This window comes from Denticeps clupeoides, chromosome 9 (assembly GCF_900700375.1).
Source record: "Denticeps clupeoides chromosome 9, fDenClu1.1, whole genome shotgun sequence".
NCBI lineage: Eukaryota > Metazoa > Chordata > Actinopteri > Clupeiformes > Denticipitidae > Denticeps > Denticeps clupeoides.
The window spans coordinates 9,100,842-9,124,832 of NC_041715.1; the positions used below are offsets into that span (position 1 = coordinate 9,100,842).

The 23,991-nt window shown below is 38.0% G+C and overlaps 2 protein-coding genes across 3 annotated transcripts in view; both read left to right on the forward strand.

The window, feature by feature from the left end:
* The window catches only part of LOC114796584 (titin, tandem duplicate 2), a 101,983-nt gene that overhangs the window by 429 nt on the left and 77,563 nt on the right, over nt 1-23,991 (forward strand). The window contains exons 2-27 of one of the 2 annotated variants that reach the window (XM_028990868.1): nt 7,466-7,756; nt 7,853-8,140; nt 8,234-8,347; nt 8,434-8,707; nt 8,787-8,967; nt 9,083-9,163; nt 9,242-9,509; nt 11,161-11,232; nt 11,541-11,603; nt 11,816-11,899; nt 15,359-15,439; nt 15,762-15,800; nt 18,135-18,182; nt 18,453-18,851; nt 18,940-19,209; nt 19,312-19,587; nt 19,670-19,809; nt 19,937-20,063; nt 21,017-21,280; nt 21,372-21,511; nt 21,708-21,834; nt 21,927-22,193; nt 22,279-22,545; nt 22,661-22,927; nt 23,017-23,156; nt 23,469-23,595. In XM_028990868.1, the coding sequence (XP_028846701.1) occupies nt 7,531-7,756; nt 7,853-8,140; nt 8,234-8,347; nt 8,434-8,707; nt 8,787-8,967; nt 9,083-9,163; nt 9,242-9,509; nt 11,161-11,232; nt 11,541-11,603; nt 11,816-11,899; nt 15,359-15,439; nt 15,762-15,800; nt 18,135-18,182; nt 18,453-18,851; nt 18,940-19,209; nt 19,312-19,587; nt 19,670-19,809; nt 19,937-20,063; nt 21,017-21,280; nt 21,372-21,511; nt 21,708-21,834; nt 21,927-22,193; nt 22,279-22,545; nt 22,661-22,927; nt 23,017-23,156; nt 23,469-23,595 (4,630 nt within the window). In that variant the 5' untranslated portion in view covers nt 7,466-7,530. Of the gene's footprint in view, nt 1-7,465; nt 7,757-7,852; nt 8,141-8,233; nt 8,348-8,433; nt 8,708-8,786; nt 8,968-9,082; nt 9,164-9,241; nt 9,510-11,160; nt 11,233-11,540; nt 11,604-11,815; nt 11,900-12,573; nt 12,602-14,637; nt 14,734-14,868; nt 14,947-15,099; nt 15,181-15,358; nt 15,440-15,761; nt 15,801-18,134; nt 18,183-18,452; nt 18,852-18,939; nt 19,210-19,311; nt 19,588-19,669; nt 19,810-19,936; nt 20,064-21,016; nt 21,281-21,371; nt 21,512-21,707; nt 21,835-21,926; nt 22,194-22,278; nt 22,546-22,660; nt 22,928-23,016; nt 23,157-23,468; nt 23,596-23,991 lie in introns of those variants that run through there. The other variant, XM_028990869.1, reaches the window with a different exon arrangement.
* Nucleotides 1,120-6,530, forward strand: LOC114796842 (titin-like). Its single transcript, XM_028991337.1, has 9 exons — nt 1,120-1,312; nt 1,512-1,796; nt 1,886-2,170; nt 3,381-3,683; nt 4,232-4,516; nt 4,670-4,954; nt 5,277-5,579; nt 5,822-6,106; nt 6,190-6,530. The coding sequence occupies exons 1-9, from the start codon at nt 1,120-1,122 to the stop codon at nt 6,528-6,530; spliced, it is 2,565 nt and encodes an 854-aa protein (XP_028847170.1).

The following is a 23,991-nucleotide window of genomic DNA, read 5'->3' on the forward strand; positions in this document are numbered from 1 at the left end:
ATTCAAGGCAATAAATCTTAAAGGTCTCACATGTTGAGAGGGTTTTTATGTTAATTACAAGCCATAGTCACATGGTAGGTGGATTTGGGTGTATGCATGCATATAAAACAGCGTAGCAAGAGTAAGCATTTTTCTCTCATGGAAGAGAATAGTGCCTTAAATGTCTACCAAAGTGTTGCTGATTTTGGGTGCTGCTGTTTTGATAAGGTACTTTTTTGATAAGTTTGCCTTAGCCAAATTGCAAAAGTGTGTCTCACTACTTTATTCATCTCACTCGTAAAGGTTGCAGCATAGAACCAAATTTTACTTACAAATGCAGTGCCAGTATGCAGACTTACTACAGTCTTCCTTTAAAATGGTGGGGCATTTTATTAAACTGAGCCTTAATAGCCCTCTACCTAGAAATACAAGAAATACTTGGCATTCTAAATACTTAGCAAACTGTACATGACTGTCATGACTGGACTGTCTTAATTCTTTCTGCATTCTGCCTCAGCATATGCCTGTGAAACTAATTAAACCAAATAAACTAAATAAAGTCTTCATCAATAGTTAATTCATAGCTCAGTGTGGTTAAATTGTATATATTGTTGTTCTTAGAACCAGCTTTGTGGCAAAATTAATGTTTCAGGTCATTCCAATGAACGAGAAGTGCATATTTAGAGGAGCACCAAAAATACAATTAAGCCAAATAAACTAAACTGGGCTGGAGCCATCAAATCACCACAAAAATAGACTGGTTCACAGACTGATATTCTTGTTGAAGGTAGTCAAACAGTCTTGTAATCTTACTTTTAAAACACTGGGTGGCAAAAAGTATGGAACTGGCACTGGTACATTCTTTTTGATCTAAAGTCAATCCTGGAGAAAATACATTCTTTGAAAAATCTGCCTTTGTTGCTAAACCTCAAGCCCTCGTTGTCCATTAATTACCTTTATCAGACATTATATTTGAATGCTACATTTCAGTTTTTACTCTTGTTGGAACCATGATCTTATTTTTTCTTACCAGACCGCAGATGCCTTCAAAAGCCTTGTTTTGTGAAGAAACTGTCAGACCTTTATCTCACAAGGAGCCAGAAACTTCGGCTTGAATGCACCTTTACTGGAGCCCCCAAAATGTTTGTTACTTGGTACAAGGATGGCATGCAGCTCTATGCTTCATACAGACACAACACATACGTCACTGCGACCTCTTGCGTGTTGGAATGTCTCCATGAAAGCAACAATGACACACCTGGAAGATACTCCTGTGAAATTAGCAATGGTCATCAATCTGATATTTGTCATGCTCAAGTATTTATTGTGCCAGGTTAGTGTGCAGCTTCTAATGGATCTTTTATGTCTTCTTCACTCATGACATTACTTAAATGCATGAAGATAAACTGAGACAATGAAGATACATACAAAAGCAATGATAAAACTCCTTATGAAAAGAAGCTATTGACCTACCTTGTAGAAGGATACTTTGGGGAGAAAATGATTAATGAAAATAATTTTGTTTTTCTTAGACCCTGCTTGGTTTGTGAAGCCTCTGAAGGACCTTACTATAACAATGAGCCAGAAATTACGACTTGAATGTACATTTCAGGGAAAACCAAAAAATTTTGTTACATGGTATAAGGACGGCAAACAGGTTTATGCCTCCTACAGATACAACACATATGTTACACTTAACTCCTGCATCTTAGAATGCCTCCAAGACACTAAGAAAGAATCTAGCGGAACATACTCATGTGAAGTAAGCAATGCTTCTGGAAGGGATATTTGCCACGCTCAAGTGACTGTAGTTGCAGGTTTGTAAGTCACATGTACTTCAAGAAGTCTTTGTTAATAGTTTATTCATAGTTCAGTGCAGTAAAATTGTATATATTGTTGTTCTTAGAACCAGCTCGCTTTGTGGCAAAATTAATGGACCAGGTCATCCCAATGAATGAGAAACTGAGACTGGAGTGCACATTTAGAGGAGCACCAAAAATGTTTGTTACCTGGTACAAGGATGGAAAACAGCTGTATGCCTCATACAGACACAACACTAAAGTCTCTGGAAACTCTTGCGTTATGGAATGTCTTCATGAGTGCAACGAAGATACTGCTGGAAGATACTCCTGCGAAATCACCAATTCCTATGGAAGTGACATCTGCCATGCTCAAGTGACCACAGTGAAAGGTCTGCATGTCTTTCACCTACAATCCTACAAGTGGAATACTCTTGAAACATTTAAAATGAACACTGATGAATATAGATTATTGTATATAGATGAGCAGATAAAGAAAAAAAACTTTGTTGAATAGAAGATAATAGACAAACCTCTTCTGCAATTATAGGCCTCAACATTAAAACCATTGACAGGTAAAATGTCAAACATCTTGTTACAATAATATCAGTCAAGGGGGTTGACAGATTCTAGGTAGCAAGTGAACAGCATGTCTTGAAGTTGTTCATGAGGACAAAGTTGTGACACTTAGAGTATTGTGTAACATGAGCATGAAGCAATGTTTGCAAGATGCCTGGTTAGATCAATTATATAATGTTCTAGATCGTGTGGATGGCCAAGTGTAATTTGTTTTGTTTAGCAAGGAAAAAGATGAATAATTGAGAGAATGCAAGCCAGTGGTGATTTGGTCACTGTGTGGCTGGGAAACCTTGGTCCCTCACATTCACATGGATGTATCTCATGAATCACATACGTAAGGGATGTTACTGATACGGCATTTGCCTTTTTCTGAAGGATAATCTATCCTGACATACTGCAAACTGTTCATGAGAAGTTGGAAAAACATTGGGAAGATTCTGACATAGCCTACAAATTATCCTACAATTCTTTACTCTGCTTGAGCATCTGTAAGATGTGCTGGAAAATACAAGTCCGATCCGTGGAGCCCCAGCCTCATAGCTTAGAGGACATACATGGTGTCCTGTTGATGACAGGGTTCCATATATCACAGGACACCTTTAGATGTCTTGGAGATTCAGTGGTCTTCTGGAGTCAATGGTCACAGCCATATTAGCAACATGAAAGAGGACGACACCAGAGATTTTAATGTTGTGGCCTATCAGTGTAGATTCAAAAACAATTCATGAGAACATTTGACTTCATCATGATTACATGACACTCCTTTCTTTATAGACTGATTCAGAAACTCTTGCAGAAGAAATTTTTCGACTAAATTTTGATGGAAATTATAATGTCTTTAGTCAAAGAATCTTGTGATGTGTCTTCAAAAGAATCAGCTATGACCCTGATCTGACATTTTCTGAGAAAACACATTATTTGTTAAATGTTTCAATACGTTGACATGCTCACATTTGAAGACTAAAATGAAAATCTATATTTTAACTCTTGCCGGATTCACGACTATGTTTCTATTCCTACCAGACCACAGCGTCCTTGTTGGAAAACCACGTTTTCAGAAGAAGCTGATAGATCTTTATCTCACAAGGAGCCAGAAACTTCGGCTTGAATGCACCTTTACTGGAGCCCCCAAAATGTTTGTTACTTGGTACAAGGATGGCAAGCAGCTCTATGCTTCATACAGACACAACACATACGTCACTGCGACCTCTTGCGCGTTGGAATGTCTCCATGAAAGCAACAATGACACACCTGGAAGATACTCCTGTGAAATAAGTAATGGTCATCGATCTGACATGTGTCATGCTCAAGTGTTTGTAGTTCCGGGTTAGTATACAATACTTGCTTGAAATTTTATAAAGGACCTTTTATGCCTTCTTGACAGATGACACCGATAATACTTAAATGCATGAAGACCAAATGGAAAAGTGGAGAACCAAGTAACATGAAATAAACCATTTACACAATGGCAATAATCATGCACAAAAGGCATGCTGTTTTGGATGACGATCAAAACAAGACAGTGACCAGGGCAATGACGTGGCCTTCCTGTTAATGATTAATATTAGTAGTTGCACGAACGTTTGTAAAGTTTTACAACAGTTTCCTGAACAAGCGTGGAATGTCAACACGTCCACAACTCTAGAACCGTATCATGTTATTTACATGGTATGTTTATATATACTGCGGATCATTATTCGTTTAATTAGTAGTAGTACTTAAGGACTCTGAATTTAAGAACATTTGTAAAAGGTACATTACAAACAACTAAGACTAACAATAGATGTTTTTGGGAAACTGTCTTGTAAAAAAATATTATTACATTTTAGGGGAAAACTGCATTTAATTAATTGAATTGATTTTGTTTTTCTCAGACCCTGCACGGTTTGTGAAGCCTCTGAAGGACCTTACTATCACAATGAACCAAAAATTACGACTTGAATGTACATTTCAGGGAAAACCAAAAACCTTTGTTACATGGTATAAGGGTGGCAAACAAGTCTATGCCTCCTACAGATATAACACATATGTTACACTTAACTCCTGCATCTTAGAATGCCTCCAAGACACTAAGAAAGAAACTAGTGGAAGATACTCATGTGAAGTAAGCAATGCTTCTGGAAGGGATATTTGCCACGCTCAAGTCACTGTAGTGACAGGTTCGTAAATTCTATCTGTCTCCCTGAAGCCATGACTTTTACGAAATCTTACTGAAACCTACTTCTCTAAAAAAAAAAGAAATAATCCTCATCATATTTTTTAGTTATATCCACACTTTCCTGCTGTAAATTTATACATATTGTTGTTCTTAGAACCAGCTCGCTTTGTGGCAAAGTTAACTGACCGGGTGATCCAGATGAATGAGAAGCTGAGACTGGAGTGTACATTTAGAGGAGCACCAAAAATGTTTGTTACCTGGTACAAGGATGGAAAACAGCTGTATGCCTCATACAGACACAACACTAAACTCTCTGGAGACTCTTGCGTTATGGAATGTCTTCATGAGTGCAACCAAGATACTGCTGGAAGATACTCCTGCGAAATCACCAATTCCTATGGAAGTGACATCTGCCATGCTCAAGTGACCACAGTGAAAGGTCTGCATGTCTTACACCTACAGTCATCTTTTGGAACACTTTGAAAACTTCTGGTAGAACATCTTGTGCAATATAGATCTTATACTTAGATAAGCATTAGAAATGGTTTCCGGCATCAATCAGGTTGAGACCATTTAAAAAGCTTTTATTGATTGCATCAAGCTTACAAAGAAATCATATTCCTAATGTGTTATACAGACTGACCTCTAATTATAACTAGCCACGAGATTTTACTTTCATGTTTAAAATGTAAACTATTTAAATGGTATTTTTCAGTTTTTACTCTTGGTGGATTCATGACAGTGTTTTTAATTCTTACCAGACCGCAGCTGCCTTGCTGGAAAACCTTGCTTTGTGAAGAAACTGTCGGACCTTTATCTTACAACAAGCCAAAAACTGAGACTTGAATGCACCTTTACTGGAGCGCCAAAAATGTTTGTTACTTGGTACAAGGATGGCAAGCAGCTCTATGCTTCATACAGATACAACACATACGTCACTGCGACCTCTTGCGTGTTGGAATGTCTCCACGAATGCAACAGTGACACTCCTGGAAGATACTCCTGTGAAATTAGCAATGGTCTAAGTACTGATATTTGCCATGCTCAGGCTTCCGTAGTTCCAGGTTAGTATACAATACTTAGTTAAATTTCATTTTCTTTCTTCACTTGTGTCATTGAAATAGCCTATTCGCTTGAAGATAAATTGAGAAGCAACTGATAACTGCTTATGAATTGGACATTGCCTTGCTCAAAATGGCTGCATGCTATGTTGGACAGCTGTTAAAAGAAGAAATTGGCCTGCCTTGTGGAGGAATGCTTGTGGGGGAAAACCATCAGTTAATTTATTTAATTTTGTTTTCCTTAGACCCTGTTTGGTTTGTCAAGCCATTGAAGGACCTTACTATCACAATGAGACAAAAATTACGACTTGAATGTACATTTCAAGGAAAACCAAAAATGTTTGTCACTTGGTATAAGGATGGAAAACAGGTTTATGCCTCCTACAGATACAACACATATGTTACACTTAACTCTTGCATCTTGGAATGCCTTCAAGACACTAAGAAAGATACTAGCGGAACATACTCATGTGAAGTAAGCAATGCTTCCGGAAGGGAAATTTGCCACGCTCAAGTCACTGTAGTGTCAGGTTAGTAAATTAATCTTGAGTATTAAGCTCCATCTGCGAAATCTACACTCCACAGCAGTAAAATCATATATTGTTATTCTTAGAACCAGCTTGTTTTGTGGCAAAGTTAACTGACCGGGTGATCCAGATGAATGAGAAGCTGAGACTGGAGTGCACATTCAGAGGAGCACCAAAAATGTTTGTTACCTGGTACAAGGATGGAAAACAGCTGTATGCCTCATACAGACACAACACTAAACTCTCTGGAAACTCTTGCGTTATGGAATGTCTTCATGAGTGCAACCAAGATACTGCTGGAAGATACTCCTGCGAAATCACCAATTCCTATGGAAGTGACATCTGCCATGCTCAAGTGACTACAGTGAAAGGTCTGCATATCTTACACCTACACTCACCAAGTGGAATACTCTTGAAACTTGCATAAAATGAAACAAAGCTATATTCCTTTTTAAATGTATTTATTTCTCTCAACTATTAATATTCTGAAGATTATATATCACATCAGATTATTAAATTATATGAATTCAATAAAGGATGATCAAGGATTTCTCAGAATTTATACAATGCAAAAACACCTGCTTGGTGCCACATACTTCTTATAGATATGTATCCAATGTTACTGAAAGCTCCTTTCTCTTTGAAGTGAAGTTACTCTTGTTGAGTCCATCATACTTACTAATAGAATGTCAGTGGATTTTTAACATATCTTATGGCACCAAAGTATTGAATCAAAATAATTAAAAAAACGATTTGCCTCTTTTAGCAGCTTTGGCATTACAAATACTTGCCTTACAAAAGAAATATATAAAAAAATATATTATTACATGTAGAACCTCTTACTGTATGAGTAGTGTCCAAATATGGGTATTGTGTGGGGTGGTATCAGCCTAGACTTGCAAAGTCACAAATTGAAACCTTACTTGCTACCATAGTCTCCCATGAGCAAGACACTGAACCCTGAGTTTCTCCCGGGGAACTGTCCCTGTAACTATTGATTTGTATGTGGCTTTGGATAATTGTATGCAGAGAGTGTGTATGAGTTAGTTAGTGTGGATTGGTGGTCAGAGTTCAAATGTTTGATGGCCTGACAGAAGATACATCCAGTTTCCTTATAGTCTGGTACCAGATGCTGGGCACCAACAGCTTTATACCTAACAACAGATTCATGTGCATTTTGTACAATTGTTTATTCTGCATGTATGATCTTGCATGTATGAGTGATAGCTGGTACTTGTAAATTGTTTCAGTGTCACATAGAGTTTAAAAGTTATGAGATGCTAGTTGTAAGAGTGCAACACATGTAATTTATTTGGATTGAGCTGGCTTGTTCGTTTATTTCATTAATCTTTATTTTTTCAGAACGGAAAATTCCACCGGCATTTACCAAGAAGCCTGCTGCTCAAATTGAGGAAATTCAGGGCAAAATGGTCAATTTGGAAGCCCGTGTGTCAGGATCAGCTCCAATAAGCATTCGCTGGTTCAAAGACAACAGCGAAATTTTCAGTTCTGACCATTTCGAAATAACTTTCAAAAACAATGTTGCTCTTCTGCACATCAAGAACTCTCGGTGCTTGGACAGTGGCTCATACAAATGTCAGGCAACTAATGAAGCTGGCAGCGCCACCTGTCAGATGGCCATGAACATCACAGGTAGGTGCAATTATCAGATGTTCTTTAGTCTTGTTGAGCCTATAACACAATCCTGTTTGTTAAGAAAATTCTAAATAACATTCAAATGTTATCCAGAGCAAAAGGAACCGCCAAGGTTTGACACACCACTGAAGCCTGTCACCGTAAATGAAGGGGAGAAGCTGAGTCTTAGTTGCCACGTCCATGGATCTCCACCTTTGAAGGTTCAATGGATGAAGGACAGACGGGAGGTGACATCCTCTGCTAGCACTAAAATCATATTTGTTGATGGCTTAGCCACTTTGGAAAACGCCCGTGTGTCTAAAGGAGATGCAGGAGACTATTTGTGCAAGGCAACTAATGATGCCGGCAGTGAATTCTGCAAGGCCAAAGTCACTGTCAAAGGTGGGTAGCCATATAATTCAAGGACTAATATCCACACATGCAATAGCACACATTTAATATTTGTTGCTGATGCTATTTCTGTGCTAAATGTAGATAAAACTGTACAACCCGCTAAGCCTGCTGAGGTCTCTGCAGCACCAGCCCCTGTAAAGAAACTGGACAACTTGTTTTTCATTGATGAACCGAAGAGTTTGCAAATGTCTGAGAGTAAGTTGCCATTTGGTAATGTCCTTACAGGTGTTTTATTAAAGAGATCCATTTTCTAACTCAATTTGAAATTTCATTATTTTCAGAGGGCACTGCAACTTTCATTGCCAAAGTTGGTGGTGATCCCATTCCCAGTGTGAAGTGGATGAAGGGCAAGTGGAGGCAGATTACTCATGGTGGGCGCATCGTTGTCGAGCAGAAGGGCCAACATGCCAAGCTTGAAATCAGAGATGTGACCAAATCCGACTCTGGTCAATATAGATGTGTTGCATCTAACAAACATGGAGAAATAGAGTGCAGCACAGAGCTAAATGTTGATGAGAAGAAAGGGACTTCACTTGAGACTGTGACTCTTAAAAAGTAAATTATTGTTTTTTTCTTAATCGCATTTTAGCATATTTTTGATTCTTTTAATTCTGTAACTTTTCTTTTTGCCTAGAACTCCATCCAAACAAAAGAGTCCAAAGGAGGACAAAGACATTGACATTGTTGAGTTGTTAAGGAATGTCGACCCGAAAGAGTATGAAAAGTATGCACGCATGTACGGGATCACTGACTTTCGTGGTCTTCTTCAAGCCATTGAACAGCTGAAGAGGGAGAAGGGAGAACAAAGCGGACAAGTAACATTCAACTTTATTTAACAGGACATTGATAACATCTAAATAAAGCAAGAGTACATTTAACCTTCACAGAACCTCATATGCTACTTCAAAAGATGTCTTCTTCTATTTTCAGGAGGGTGGAATTTCTGGAAGGGAGGCTGATGAAGATTTAGCTAGGTTCATGGCTGATTTGCAAAAGAAAATGGAGGCTGAGGTCATTATCATGAGTTGAAATCGCCTTCTGCTTTCAAACTCAAACATTTTTCCCCTAATAAGTTTTTCTCAATTGCAGCCTGTCACATTGGTGAAGGACATTTCTGACCAAACAACGCAGACAGATAAGCAGGCTGTGTTTGAATGTGTGATCAAAATTAACTATCCAGAGATCTCACTATCCTGGTACAAAGACACACAGAAGCTTGACAACAATGGCAAATATGAAATAAGGATTGATGGCGATCGTCACATATTGAAGATTAACAACTGCCAAGCTTCTGACCAGGGGAATTACCGAGTTGTGTGCGGCCCTCACATCTCTAGTGCCCGGTTAACCGTTGAAGGTAGGTACATTTACAAATGATTTTTCGCTGTTTTTAATGGGGCTTTAGAGCAATATATATTTAAATTACACAACACTTACTTACACAGAGCATTGTGAAGAAAGGGACTCCACTGGTAAAGAGTTCTATTTTATCTGGACTGTAGATAATGGCACTACTCAAATTGGCACAAACAACTTGTGGTCTTACTAACCTCTTTCATGTCGTTATACTAACATCTGTCAATCTTGGACAGTCTTCAAAAATTGTGACTTGGATCAATGATTTACTCTTGCATTTACTCTTTTTAATTCATTGACTCTTCAATGCATTCTGTTCAGAAGATGGAGTATTATGCCTTTCAACGATGTTGAAAGGCATACCAGTTTCATGGTATAAAATTCATGTTAAAGGTCCGTTGGCATTTAGTGCCAACTTCTGAAGTCACATTTCACATTTTGAGAGTTTTCTTCTTGTAAACGTGTTCTCAGTAGCTGCAAGACTGGAGCCTGTCGGCGAACCTAAAAGCACTGCTGAGCTCTGTTTTGCTGGCAGAGGTCTGTACTGCTATTAGCACCTCCGCATTTTATATACTACTTTTTACATCAAGAGCAGGCACATCTTTAACAAAAATGTTGCATCCTTTTTCAGAAGTTGATTTAAGAAGGGTCTCATATGGTAAGTGTTTTAAATGAGGCACTTGGTGAATCTAGTCCAAGCTCTAATGCAAAATACTTTACTACTAAATCACATTCATAACAATGAATATGTACTAATATTTATTCATGAATATGACTTAATCGTTGGTAGATATATTTCTAATATTCAACATGTTTTCACATGTTTAGATGTCTTTGATACATCAGTAAAAGTGCATGATGCACCATCTTTAATTACATACAAAGGTAAGATTACATTATTAAAGCTTGCAGCATTTCTGAGCTGTATTTACATAGTGAGTAATTCTAATGATTTTTTCAAATTCAAATGTCATAATGAAAAGAAGAGTCCCTGGAGTTCTATCAGTATGAACAAAAGTCAGAAATAGAAGGTAATTTTGGATCTTTTATAGTGCTTTCTTTCAATGCCTGTTGGGTTGTCACACATCACTACAATAAATCGTCATCTTTGTTAACCCTTATCACTGATCCTTCCAGCGAATTCTGTAACATCTTTCATCTAGACTGGCTGTCACTAATTCTTAACTTGACTGAACAAGAGTGAACCTTGACTTTTGAAACAAGCCTTCAGCGTAACCACAGATGTCACTTTAACCTTTAACCTTTTTCTTCTGTGGGTGAATTGTTTCCTGTTGATTTCCTCCATTTTGACACATTCTTAATTCCTTGGTAATAGAAATCAAAAGTTGGACTACACAAGAAGAAAGAATCATTTCTGAATTTCAGTCACATCAAGGTATAATGAGATCTTGGTAAAATGATTGTGTATTTTGTTGTACAATATATGTTATGTTGTATTCTTGTATTGTATTGTTTATGTCTCCCTTTTTTGATCAGTTCTTTTATATATTTGTTTTGTGTTTCTAATCTGAGCCCAGATGAATTGTGGTTGGTCATACAAACCCATCAAGGACACGATAACTGAATGTCAGTATAAAATATGAATGTATATTTTTCTATTAATATCTAAACTGATGCTCCTTTTTTATCAGAAACAAGAAAGACAGTTGAGGAAATGGTACCAAAAACAACAGTTGGAATGACAGAAGAAGTTCCTGTCAAAGGTATTAATCTGAAAGAAAGAAAAAAAGATTAATCTCTTTTCCAAAGTCTGTTTGGCCAGTTTTTGCTCATCGTTTGCAACTTCTAACAGCCAAATGTCTTTTTTTGTGTACTTTTTTCCAATCTTTTGTGCTGTCATGTTTTGATGACTTTTATTGTTTTGTATTCTTGTTTATTTTATTGATGTTATATAATTGTTTGTCTTATTTCTGTAGCATGCCTTCATAACCTTAAACATACTAATGCTTCAAACCTAATTCAGTATAAACCTCGCTTTGCAAAAAAATTAACTAAATAAATATCTTTCAAGTACCTGAAGTTTACAAGGCACCAAAAGAGAAAACAGAAAAGGAATTACCAGCTCCACCAAAAGGTATTCAGCTATCTCTGTGGTGTAGCTGTATTTATATGTATGAAAATGTTTTTTATGTTTCATGTGTATGATTTTGTGTCTGTCAATTGATGTGTAGTGCAAAAAAATGTCTACTTCACCTTAAATGTATTTTGTTTCTGTTTTGTGAATATTAGTTTATCTACATTTATATAATGTTTGACAAAGATATATGTGCAATGTCATATTTTAAGCACCCGAAGCCAAGAAGCTTGTTGAAGAAATGGATGCTCAAGTTAAAATGGTTGAACAACAAAAAGTGTCCCCAGCACCCAAAGGTATTGTCTTAAGCTGTACTCTTTTTTTCTGTGTCACCTGTGTCTGTCTGCATATTTCTTGTTCTTGCATCGAAATTCAATACATGAATTTTCATGTACTCTCTTTGACTCTTATAGCCTTTATTTAAATAGTGTATATCAGTCTTTCATCTTCATAAATGACTAAATACTAATGATTGTCTTTATTACATAAAGATGCACCCCTGCCAAGAATGGAAGTAAAATCACATGTGCCAGTAGTGGAACCTGTGGTGGTGGCAATGCCTGAATCTAAGCCTGAACCTAAGATACCTAAGATTGAGTCCATACCTGAACCAAAGGCTTTGCCTACACCTGAAACCAAGACAGCAAGCAAAGCTCTACCTAAGGCGGAGCCCAAACTCCTACCTGAGCCAAGGGCTGAACTTAAACCAGAAACTAAGGTAAAATCCAAGGTCACGCCTGAGGCTAAAGAAAAGGTTGAGCCTATGACAGACTTTAGACCCGAGCCCAAGGTTGAACCCAAAGCAGAACAGAAGGCTGTACCCGTCATTCAGCCCAAGCCAGAACAGAAGGCTGAGTCCAAGGTTGAGCCCCAGATAGCACCAAAGGCTCCAACCAAGCATGAATCACAGGCTGAACCAAAGGCCGCGCCAAAGGCCGAACCTAAGCCTGAACCAAAACCAGCTCTTACTAAGAAACCTGAGGCTACAGCAACGAAAGGTATTTTTGTACAACCTCTGTACGTTACTGCACTATTTATGTATGTACTGTTTATTTGTGTACAATTTTATATTCAATGTTTGTGTGTCTGCAGTCACTTGTTAAATGTGTCTTTCCTTTTTGTGCATCTCTTCACATGTTCTGATTGCATTGTTTCAAAATTTAAATTCTTCCTAAAATTAAGTCACCGAGAGGAAACCAGATGGCTTGCCTCCATCTTTAAGTTCTAAAAAAGAAGAAACTTGTCCCCAAAAGCCGGAGGTTTCTTCAACGACAGGTAACAGTTTAAGAAAGCATTAGCATTAGCTAAAAGACCTGCTATGTTTTTAATTATTTGTATTTTCATTGTATAAAAAAGGTGTATGTAAGGGTAGTTGGTGTATGTGTGTGCAAAGTTCAGTCTTCTCAGTAGAAATGAAACAATGTACTCAATATCTGTTAAAGTACCCCTGGAAGTGAAAATATCTGAGACACAAAATGAACGAGTGAGAACAGAAGAGTTTGTCGAAGGACTGATTGAGACACCAAAAGCTGAATCAGTCAAACCACAAGAAGCATCACCATTTGTTACTGGAAATACAAAAGCTGTTGTTGCTTTGAAAGCAAAGGAACCCTTGGATGCATTTGAGGAGATACCAGTAAAACCACTGATATCTAAACCAGTGGTAGAACAATTGAAAAGAGAAAAGCTCGTACTGGCTCCTGCTGAAAAAAATGACTATGAGATTAATACAATTGACATAATCAGAGAATGTGAACTTTCTGCTATATCTTCAAAGGAGCTTCATGTCCAAGCAGGTATCTTTTGTTGGTTTTCAACAAAAATATCCATGTATATAATTGTTAGTTTTGTGAATGTTACTTTTGTCCTACTTCTGTAAATGTTACTTTTGTCTGTGTGTGTGTACTGTGATTGATTGTGATTGTTTATTTGCCTGAAGTGACTGTTGATAAAAAGATATCATCTGACAAAATGCCAGTGGTAAAACCTAAAATGGAAATGGAGACTGCACCCATCCAAGGTATGCTTGAGGTCATCCTTTCCATTAGCATTAGTTAGCTATGCATTACTTGCATCAAGTTACAGCATAAAGACTTGACTCTTTGGATCTGAGGTAAAAAGAAGATTATTTGTTAAGCTTTTCACTTTTATCGAAAACCCAACATCTACCCTACAACTTTTGCATTTGTATTAATGTTATCTGTTGTCGAAATGTTTTTGTCACCTCTTCATTGTGCCATCTTGCATATCTTCTCTCTTTAAAGTCTTTAGAGTTCCCTCAAGAACTGAATGTGTGTCTAAGAGAACTTCAGAGGAAACTGTGAAAGAGTTAGTAAAAGAGGAGCCTCAAACGTCAGCTGAACAGCATCAATATGAACAAAGAGAATGTAGCATTGGATCAGAAAAACTAAGCCAAGAATTATCTCTGGAATATGAACTCATTGAAGAAGAAAAAGAGCTGCTAGTAAAAGTTGACAAAGTTGATTTACTTTTGGAAGTAAATCTTATGGATGACCAAGATGAACGGTGCAGGGAGAAAGTGGAAAAATTTACTTCCACTAAAGAAAGACTTGATGCTTATGTTGAAAGCAAAGTGGTTCTTCAGGAAAAGACTGACTTTCAAGCCAACAAAAATGAAATTGGCCCTGATTTTCTGTCAGTTCATCCAGAAAAAGATTTAAATGAAACCACACAAATTCATGAAGAAATGATTGTACATCTTGAAGCAATCAACACTTCACTCTTAGTTCATACAGACTCTTTGAAAGGTAAATCGTGTTCCACTAGTTTAGAATTTCCATTGATATCTTCCCATTTTATGGTTCTGCTTGTCTTATACACTTTCTTAATATGTGTGTTTTGTGTTTTTTTGTATTCATTGTTAGTATATGTATCAATTTGTCATCAGCGTTTTTCTGTGTTTAATGTCTTTCTGTCTTGTTGTCTCTTTTGATTCATTTTCTTTTCCACCATGTCCATGTTGTAAGTCAGAGTTTTGTCTAAATTGACGTTTTTATCAAATTCTCATTTAAAGTGACACCCGTGGAAAAGGCCACACCTGTGGAAATGTCACCACCAATGGCAAAAGAAAGTGTTGTCATGCTAAAAGAGAAGGTTGAACCTCCACAAGGTAGAATTTCTTTGTGCTCTCTTTGGTTGTCTATGTGTGTGGAAGCCACTTTCCTACCTCTTGTTGTTCTGTTCTCACGTGTCTGTTGCTTCATGTGATTTACTCTTCTTACTATGGCTATGCATTTCTTCCAAGTGAAACATGAGGAACAGAAAGTGTCACCTTCCCCAAAACCAAAAGAAACAGTTCATGAAAAGATTTCACCTCCACAAGGTAGAATTCCTCTCCTATGTGTCCCATTTTACTTTACTTTACTTTACTTTTGATTATTTCTTGTTCATGTTACCAACACTGTTGTTGTCCATCATCTGTGGTTTATTCAATGTCCTGTCGCAATGCTTACTTTAGCCTTGTCTATATTAAAAGTTACAGTTGATGAAAAGAAATTGTCACAGCCAACTCCTAAAGAAATTGCTCCTCTTAAAGAGAAGGTTTCACCACCAGAAGGTAGAATTTCTTTTGTTGTTTTATCTTGTTGTCCGTGTTGTCTTATCTTGTTGTCCGTGTTTGTGTGACTTTTCTTACTTATTGTTTGTGAGTTGTCGTCCTTTATTTATTTAAAAGTCAGATCTTTACTGTACTTTAAGTGCTCTGTCTCAAAACTGTCTCATACTTTTATTCAAAGCAAAACCTGTGGAAAAGAAACCCTCTCCACCAGCACAAGAAACAGTCGTTCCCCTTAAACAAAATGTTTCACCTCCACAAGGTAGAGCTTATTTTGCTTGCGTTTCATATTGTATGTGTGTATGTGTGAGAGAGAGAAAGAGACAGCAAAATAAATATCTTACATTGTGTTTGTTGTTTGTGTATCTTATTCTTGCTGCTAAGTATGGAGTGAGTTCCATACTTGTTCCACTTGCATTAGGTGCTAAGCCTCATGCAAGCACTGCATTATTTTGTTCTTGTTAGAATGTGTAAATAGCTCACTTGACTGCAATGCTTCAGGGCTTCAGAGGATTTCTGAAATATTATCTACGCTGTACACTTTTTTCTTCTTATTCCCTGTGTTTAATTTATTTCTAAATCAGATGCTGAGCCTGTTTCAGCTCCCGGACCTGAGAAAAAAGGTATGGTTTTTCTGAGTTCATTGTTGATTGCATTTGTAGGTGCTGTATGTTCATATCTTTTTTATGTGTTTACAGGATTGTAATTTGTGTTATTAGAAACATATTTGTCAGTGTTTATAATGTGTATTGTGTTTGTCTGTGGCCATCTTAGAAAAATCAAGCTCGTCTCCATCGGTTCTTAAACAAAGGAGTACAATTCCGATCAACCAAGAACAGGATGTAGAAATACCCCATTTAAAGAAAGCAGCCAGGACATCAAAGACCCAAGAGGAAGAACAGGTTGCTATTTCTTTAAAAAAGGTTATGACACCAAGTGATCCACAGACAGGAGAAGAAGGAGTTACAATTATGAAGAAACCTTTTTACTCTGAAACTGCAACTGAAGTCACAAGAAAAGATTCCAGTGAAGTCACGAAGAACAGAAAAATGGAAAAAACAGAGAAGGTGGTGGTGAGTTTGGAGAAGGCAAAGGAACTCAATAAAGACCAACATAAGAAACCTGTACAAAAGGCAGACGACAAGAAGGTTGATAAGAAGGGTCTGATGAGAGCGAAGACTGGACAGGGTGAAGAATCCAAGCCCACTTTCATTACAAAAATGAAAGGGTCATTGTTGCCATCAAGTGAGGGAGAGGACGAGGTAAAATTGAAACCCTACGATAAACCTCCTCATAAAGAAACTGTAGTAACGAAAGTCGGTAAAGGTGAAAAGGAGAAAGATCTTCCTTTGCAGAGCAGCAGAAGACATTTTAAAGAAGAGCCCATTGAAAAGCCTTTAGCCGAGCATGTAACTTTAGGTAAACCAACAGCAGTATTTCCTGATCCCAGTAAAGACACTGTAACTCTAGAAATGGAAAAAGAAAAGGACACAAAAAAGAAAACTAAGGCACCCATAGATGCTGCATCTGATGAAGTTTTGTCAACAAAAAAGAAACTATCAAAGTTGCCATCAGGTGACAAAGAAAAAGAAATAGCTGCACTAAAGCCGTTTGAAAAAACAGAAGAACATGAAGGCATTGTCAAAGAAAAAAGTGATAAGCTCACAAAGGGTGTAATGATAAAGGACCACGAAGAAGAGAGAATGGCATCGAAACCCATGGATGTGAGTCTTAAAGATAGCCCTAAAAATGTTCACCAAGATTCCAAGAGACAATTGGCTAAAGTAATTCCTAGTCGAGGTGAGGGAAAAGATGAGGCTGATATAGAGACGTTCCCAAAAGAAACAAAACTTGTGCCTCCTGCCATTAAAGACCAGCCACAAGATTATAAACCAAGAGAATTTTGTGAAATTAGTCTGGTGCCACAGAAGTTAGTGGAAAAAGAAATTGTTGATATGGAGCCAGGCATTAAGGACTCCAAAGATGGAGAGAGGCCTGAGATGAAAGCTCCTTATCATCATCAATATGCAACACAAGCAAATCAAGCAAACAAACCTAGTGAAACATATTTTGAACAATATAAAATGCCCAATGTAGTCAGTGAGATTACAAAAACGAGTGAATCAACCCATGAAGCTGAGAAGATATATACTGCTCCCCCCAAAGAAGAAAAAATGTTCCTTAAACCGGCAATAATGAAAAAGAAATCAACACCAAAGGCTGAAAAACCTAAATCAAGTGAATCTGAATCTGTGCCGGTGGAGAGTAAGCCTGGCCATGACTTGCCTCCAAAAGTCTCGCCAGAAGATTCAACTGAATGTGTTTCCTTGAAATTAATCCCTAAGAAAACCTCTCCTCGAGAAGGAGATCCAATTTCGGGAGCAACTGAAAAAAAAGAAGACGAGCCAACTATGAAGGAGTTGACGCCTGAAGCTGTTCAAGTCAGAAAGATTTCTACTCAGTACGAGGAGGTCATTGTTGAAGAGGATGTACAGCCTAATGATGAAGAGGAGGAGGTAGATTCTTGGGGTTGGGAACTTGTACCTTGGGAGGAGTCAGTGAAGGAGGGGGCTCTTGAAACTCCTGGGATGCCAGGCGATACGAAAGGTGAGGGGCTCACTTTACACCCCCGTCGATGGATCAAAGGAAAACTTCATCGCCTCTAAACTTCATCCATATCCATCCATCTAAAAGTCTTGCTTTCCATTTGTTCCATGTTGTCTTCACGAAGCTGTGTGTCCCAGGTATTCTGTTTGTCCTTGTCCATAATTTTCCACCCATTATTCCACCCAACATGTCCACCCTGTCATCTCATAATCATTCTTGTGTGGTCACATGACATCTATCCGTTGTTCTATTTGTTTGTGTTTTAACGTCCATCATGCTGTTAAAGTCCCTTGTATTACGAGGAACAGTTAAAAAACGGATTGTAAATGTTTTAAATGATGTTTTAACAGATGGAAAACCGAAAGAACAGCCAGGAAAAGGCAGAGGTGGTCTTCGACGTAAGTGTGTTCCACTCTTGGCTTAATATATAAAATATAGGATTTAGGATCATCCAGTTGTGAGGTTGCAGATTTCAACCAACTGGTGCCACAAATCCCCCTAAACCCATCCCCTTTTAAGCATACACAGAAACTTTATTTCTGACAATAGGTAGGCATAGTCATACAATTGAATGCGTGTGTAATAACAGATAGTAATAAGATAGACATATTAACAGACCCAAATGAATCCAATGTACTGCATCATAATAAAAAAAATGCAAATTATAGCTCGACAGACTCCCTCACCTGGTGATGCTGACAAGAAGAAAGGACTAAGGCCTGGTGGAGGTGGAGACAAACCTCCAGATGCGCCATTTGGTGGATTCCAGCTCAAGGCTGTGCCTCTGAAGTTCATCAAAGAGCTTAAAGATATTGTGTTACAAGAGGCCGAGTCAATTGGTTCCTCTGCTGTGTTTGAATGTGAGGTTTCACCTTCCACTGCTGTAACAACATGGATGAAAGATGGCGGCAACATCAGAGAGAGTCCAAAATACAAATTCACCTCAGATGGCAAAGATCGCAAACTGGCCATCATTGATGTCCAGCTCTCTGACACTGGTGAATATACGTGTGTTGCAAAAAATGCGGGCAAAGAGAAGACATCAACCGCTAAGTTGGTTGTGGAAGGTACTTCTATCTTAACTACTTGTCTGAAAGTTGATTGTTGTAACAGTGGAAATGTTGTACTAGTGAAAATGTGTGTGTTACTATACAGAACTTCCAGTGAAATTTACCAAGAACCTGGAGGAAGAAACTTCTGCTCTCAAAGGGCAGCCTATATACTTGACCTGTGAACTTAACAAAGAGAGGGATGTGCAATGGAAAAAGAATGGAAAACCCCTGAAGCCAATTGCTGGAAAAGTTGCAATCAATGTTATCGGACTGCAGCATGCTGTAACTATTCAGGATTGTGGCGATGATGATGCTGGTGTTTACACATGTGAATGTGAGGACATCAAGACTGAAACAAATGCCAAAATCATAGGTACAATTGATTTAAATGATAATGCATAATTCAGAGTCTGTCTGATGGGTTTGTAACTCCATAAGAATTTCATATCGTGACTGTCCATAATGTCCTTTACAGAAATCATTAGGGACTGGATTGTAAAGCCTTTGAAGGACCAGCATGTAAAACCCAAGGCTACTGCTACATTCAATTGTGAGCTCTTCAAGGAAACACCAAACTGGAAGTGGATGAAAGGAGACAAGGAAATTCCCAACGATCCCACAGACAAAACAGAGGTCAAGAAAGATGGGAAGCAGCTCACTTTGACTGTTAAGAACGCAGCCCCAGATGATGTGGGAGAATATGCCATGGAGGTTGAAGGCCGTAGATACACTGCAAAGCTGACACTCGGAGGTCTGTGTCTGTGCTTATGTTTAATTGTGCTTTTGTCATAGTGAATAAAAAATAAACACATAATTTTCTTATTTTTTTTCAGAGCGTGAAGCAGAGATCTTGAAACCTATCTCAAGTATTGAAGTTGTTGAGAAAGAGGAGGCCAACTTCAATGCTGAAATTTCTGAGGATGACATACCTGGAGAATGGAAGCTTAAAGGACAAGTTCTGACAAGATCACCTGTAAGTATTCATATATAAAACATTTATTATTATATTCAGAATTGATTCTCTAATTTGGCTAGTGTTATTTACCCAAATACCTATAAAGCTCACTGATGTTTTCTTTCCTTCTTTCATTTTTTTTCAGACGGTTGACATAAAAGCAGATGGCAAGAAACGATTCCTTACCATTAGAAATGTTCAGCTCGACCAGGCTGGTGAAGTGTCTTACCAAGCACTAAATGCAATAACAACTGCAATGCTCACAGTGAAAGGTACAAGTGTTTTCAATTATGTTATTTATTTTCAGATATTTATTATGATATTTGATATTTATGATATTTATTTAAGATATTTATGACTTGCAAGAAGAAAAAAATGATAGAGTAATAACCTTGGGGATAATTTGTATTCATACCTCTCAGAATTGGAAATGGACTTCACTGTCTCTCTGAAGGATGTTTCTATACCCGAAAAGAAACAGGCCAAGTTTGCATGTACGCTCAATAAGGAAGTGCAAAAGGTTATGTGGTTTAAAAGTTCTGATGTTATAACATCAAGTTCAAAATATGAAATCATTTATGATGGGATTAATCATATGTTGGTTATAAACCACTGTGAGTTTGATGATGAGGCAAGTTACACGGTTGAAGTCATGGGTAAAACATCCTCAGCCCAGCTAAAAGTGGAGGGTGAGTTATTGGTTATGGTTGTCTTTAATAACTTATTATTCAAAAGTTGTGAGTCTTGTAAGCATAATAATTGACCTACTACTGAATCTATTATACCCCAAACTAATACATTATAGGTATGAGGTTCGACTTCACGTCACCATTAAAGGATCAAACGATTAAAGAAAATGAAACAGCTCACTTTGAGCTTGAGCTGACGCATGACAGTGTTCCAGTTGCATGGTACAAAAATGAAATAAAACTCCATCCAAGCCGAACGGTGTTTACCCATGTCGAAGGAAAGAGGCATGTGTTAGAAATAAAAGAGGTCACTCTAGATGATACATGCCAAATTAAGGCAGAGGCTAAAGGAATATCATCAGTGGCAAACCTGACGGTGATAGGTAACCACAAGATCTCTTCTTTTTTTGTATTTACTGTTTTAACCGTTTTATTTTGTGCATCAAATTAACGTTTAATTGGTTTTCAAAGTGGAATTAGGTAGAAGTCTGCAATAAAAATACAAGAATCTAACAAACACAATGTGTATATTGCAGAGGGTGATGCACGCTTCATAGTCACTTTGCAAGACTACACTGCTGTTGAAAAGGACGAAGTTGTCCTGGACTGTGAACTGAGCAAAGATGTTCCAGTGAGGTGGTTTCACAATGAGATTGAAATCAAGGCCTCTAAAATGGTGACCATGAAAGCTGAAGGGAAACGAAGAATTCTTTCCATCAAAAAAGTGGAGGATAAAGATAAGGGTCAATATTCATGTGACTGTGGAACAGACAAGACAACAGCTAATATTAACATAGAAGGTGAGTACTTGATAAAACACTTTTTTTAAAGAATTCTTAATTGCTTTGTTTTTTTTATCAATTTGTTTTTGCTATGTTCTCTTGCTGACAGCTCGCGACATCAAAGTGATGAGGCCAATGTATGGGGTTGAGCTTTTTGATGGCGAGACTGCTCGATTTGAGGTTGAAATCTCTGAGGATGATGTCCATGGCCAGTGGAAACTCAAAGGAGAAGTCCTTAATCCATCGTCTGTGAGTTTAGTGCCATCATATTCCATCTGTCTAAATGTGTACCATTATAACATTTTTATATATAATTTTGTAATTATTGTGTATGTGTGTGTGTGTGTCTATATATATATATATACACACACACACACACACACACACACACACACACACATATTGTAATACATTGCCCTATTCATAATGTATTTCATCCCACCAGGAAGTGGAGATTATTGAAGATGGTGCAAAACACACGCTCACACTGTACAACTGCAAGGTTTCTCAGACAGGAGAGGTTGCATACAGTGCTGCAAATGCTAAGTGTGTAGCAAATCTGAAAGTGAAAGGTACTACAGTGCAGTAGCTCACATGCTCCACATGGATGCGTAGTTTGATTCATAACCAGTCCTGTAATTTGATTTGGAATTTTCATTCACAGAACTTCCTCTTGCATTTGTGACGTCGCTGAGTGATGCAAATGTGTATGAGAAGGATGAGGCAAGATTCGAATGTGAGGTGTCCAGAGTGGCCAAAAGCTTCCGCTGGCTGAAAGGTTCTCAGGAACTGCAGACTGATGAGAAGTACGAAGTGCTCTATGCGGGCTTGAGGCACACTCTAGTTATTAAATCTGCTGCCTATGAAGATGAGGCCAAGTACATTTTTGAGGCTGAGGACAAGAGAACTACTGCCAAACTGGTCATTCAAGGTAAGCAATGAATTGTTTTACAGTCAAATCTGTTTTTAAAATAATAGTAAAAGTTTTTATTAATTCATTAAAATTCTTTTTTAAGGAATTCGTCTTGAGTTTGTCAGACCCATCAAGGACGTCACAGTTAAAGAGCGTGAGACTGCTGAGTTCAAAATCGAACTCTCACATGACAAAGTCCCAGTCACCTGGTACAAGAATGACGTCCGCTTGCACCCCAGCAAAGTGGTGCACATGTCAGAAGATGGCAAAGTCCACACCCTCTCCTTCAAAGAAGTGTCCATTGATGACACTGCCTTGATTAAAGCAGAAGCTCTTGGCAAAACCTCAGAAGCCATGCTCACTGTTCTTGGTACGTTTTAATTCGAATGCATAGCTCAAATGCATTGATAGCAGGCTAACATCTAAAATTAAAGTCTAAGTGTTAAACGTTTTCAGTTTTAACTTTTGAGCATAATGGTTTACAGAGGGAGACATTTATTTCACCACAAAACTGCAAGACTATACTGCGGTTGAGAAGGATGAAGTTGTCCTAATGTGCGAAGTGAGCAAGGCCGCTGCAGAAGTGAAATGGTTCAAAGACGGCAAGGAGATCACTCCTTCCAAGAATGTTCTTATCAAAGCTGATGGAAAGAAACGTATCCTGACAGTGAAGAAGGCCGAGAAGGCCAACATCGGCGATTACACCTGCGACTGTGGTTCTGACAAGACTACTTCCAAGTTGAACATTGAAGGTTATTTTTTTAGTTCATCAATATGCACTGCTTTCAATATTTGCAACAACTCCCTGCTCAATGTTTTTTTCTTTTCTTTCCTTTTCCAGAACGGGATATTAAGATAGCCCGTCCACTCTATAGCGTTGAGGTGACTGAGACTGAAAGTGCCCGGTTTGAGACAGAAATCTCTGAAGAGGACGTTCATGGCCACTGGAAACTTAAAGGGGAAGCTCTTCACCAGTCTGCTGTAAGATTAAAGGAAACTTATCTAACATGGCATTGTGATTTGTCTGAGCATTATGAATTAAAATGTTTTTGGATTGCGTTGGACGTACATTGTTGTATGTCAAGAAGTGACATACCTAATAACAGCTGAGAAACCACAATACAGTAGACGGTGCAACAGGAAATGATATATAAAGAATGGCTGGTCTTTGTTGTAGTATTATGTTGTAATCATTTACGTTTGTACATCATTCTAGTTGTCTGTTTGAAAATGTAATTTCTAAAATGTACAAAAATATAAATCTTTACAATTGAATAATGTTCGTTTGCTCAGGACTGTGAGATTAAAGAAGAGGGGACAAAGCATATTCTTATCCTCTACAATGTTATCATGAGCATGGCTGGTACAGTGGATTTCCAGGCTGCAAATGCCAAGTCCAGCGCCCAGCTCAGGGTTAAAAGTAAGCCTCATTTTCTACTCCTTTCCAAAATATATTGTATATTTATTTAAGAATTAAGAACAAACTGTCAATGTGGCATGGCGAAACAAGTAAGGGGGAAGGATGGATGCAAATGCACGACTACTATGAAGGGGATTTAATAAACAACACAACATGACATGACTTACAAGGACAGGTAGACAATCAACCCGACAAAGATGGGAAACAACAGGCAACCATTTATAACAACAATACGGGTGCAAACAATCAGGACTCTTGGGATGACAACATCAACACCTGAAATTCTGGTCCGGAAAACGGAGCCGGGGCACCCCTCCAGAGTTAGGCCGTGACAGTGCCCCCGGTCCTATGCGTGACTCCTCCTTTCCGTGGGCGAGCAACGATGGATCTGCAACG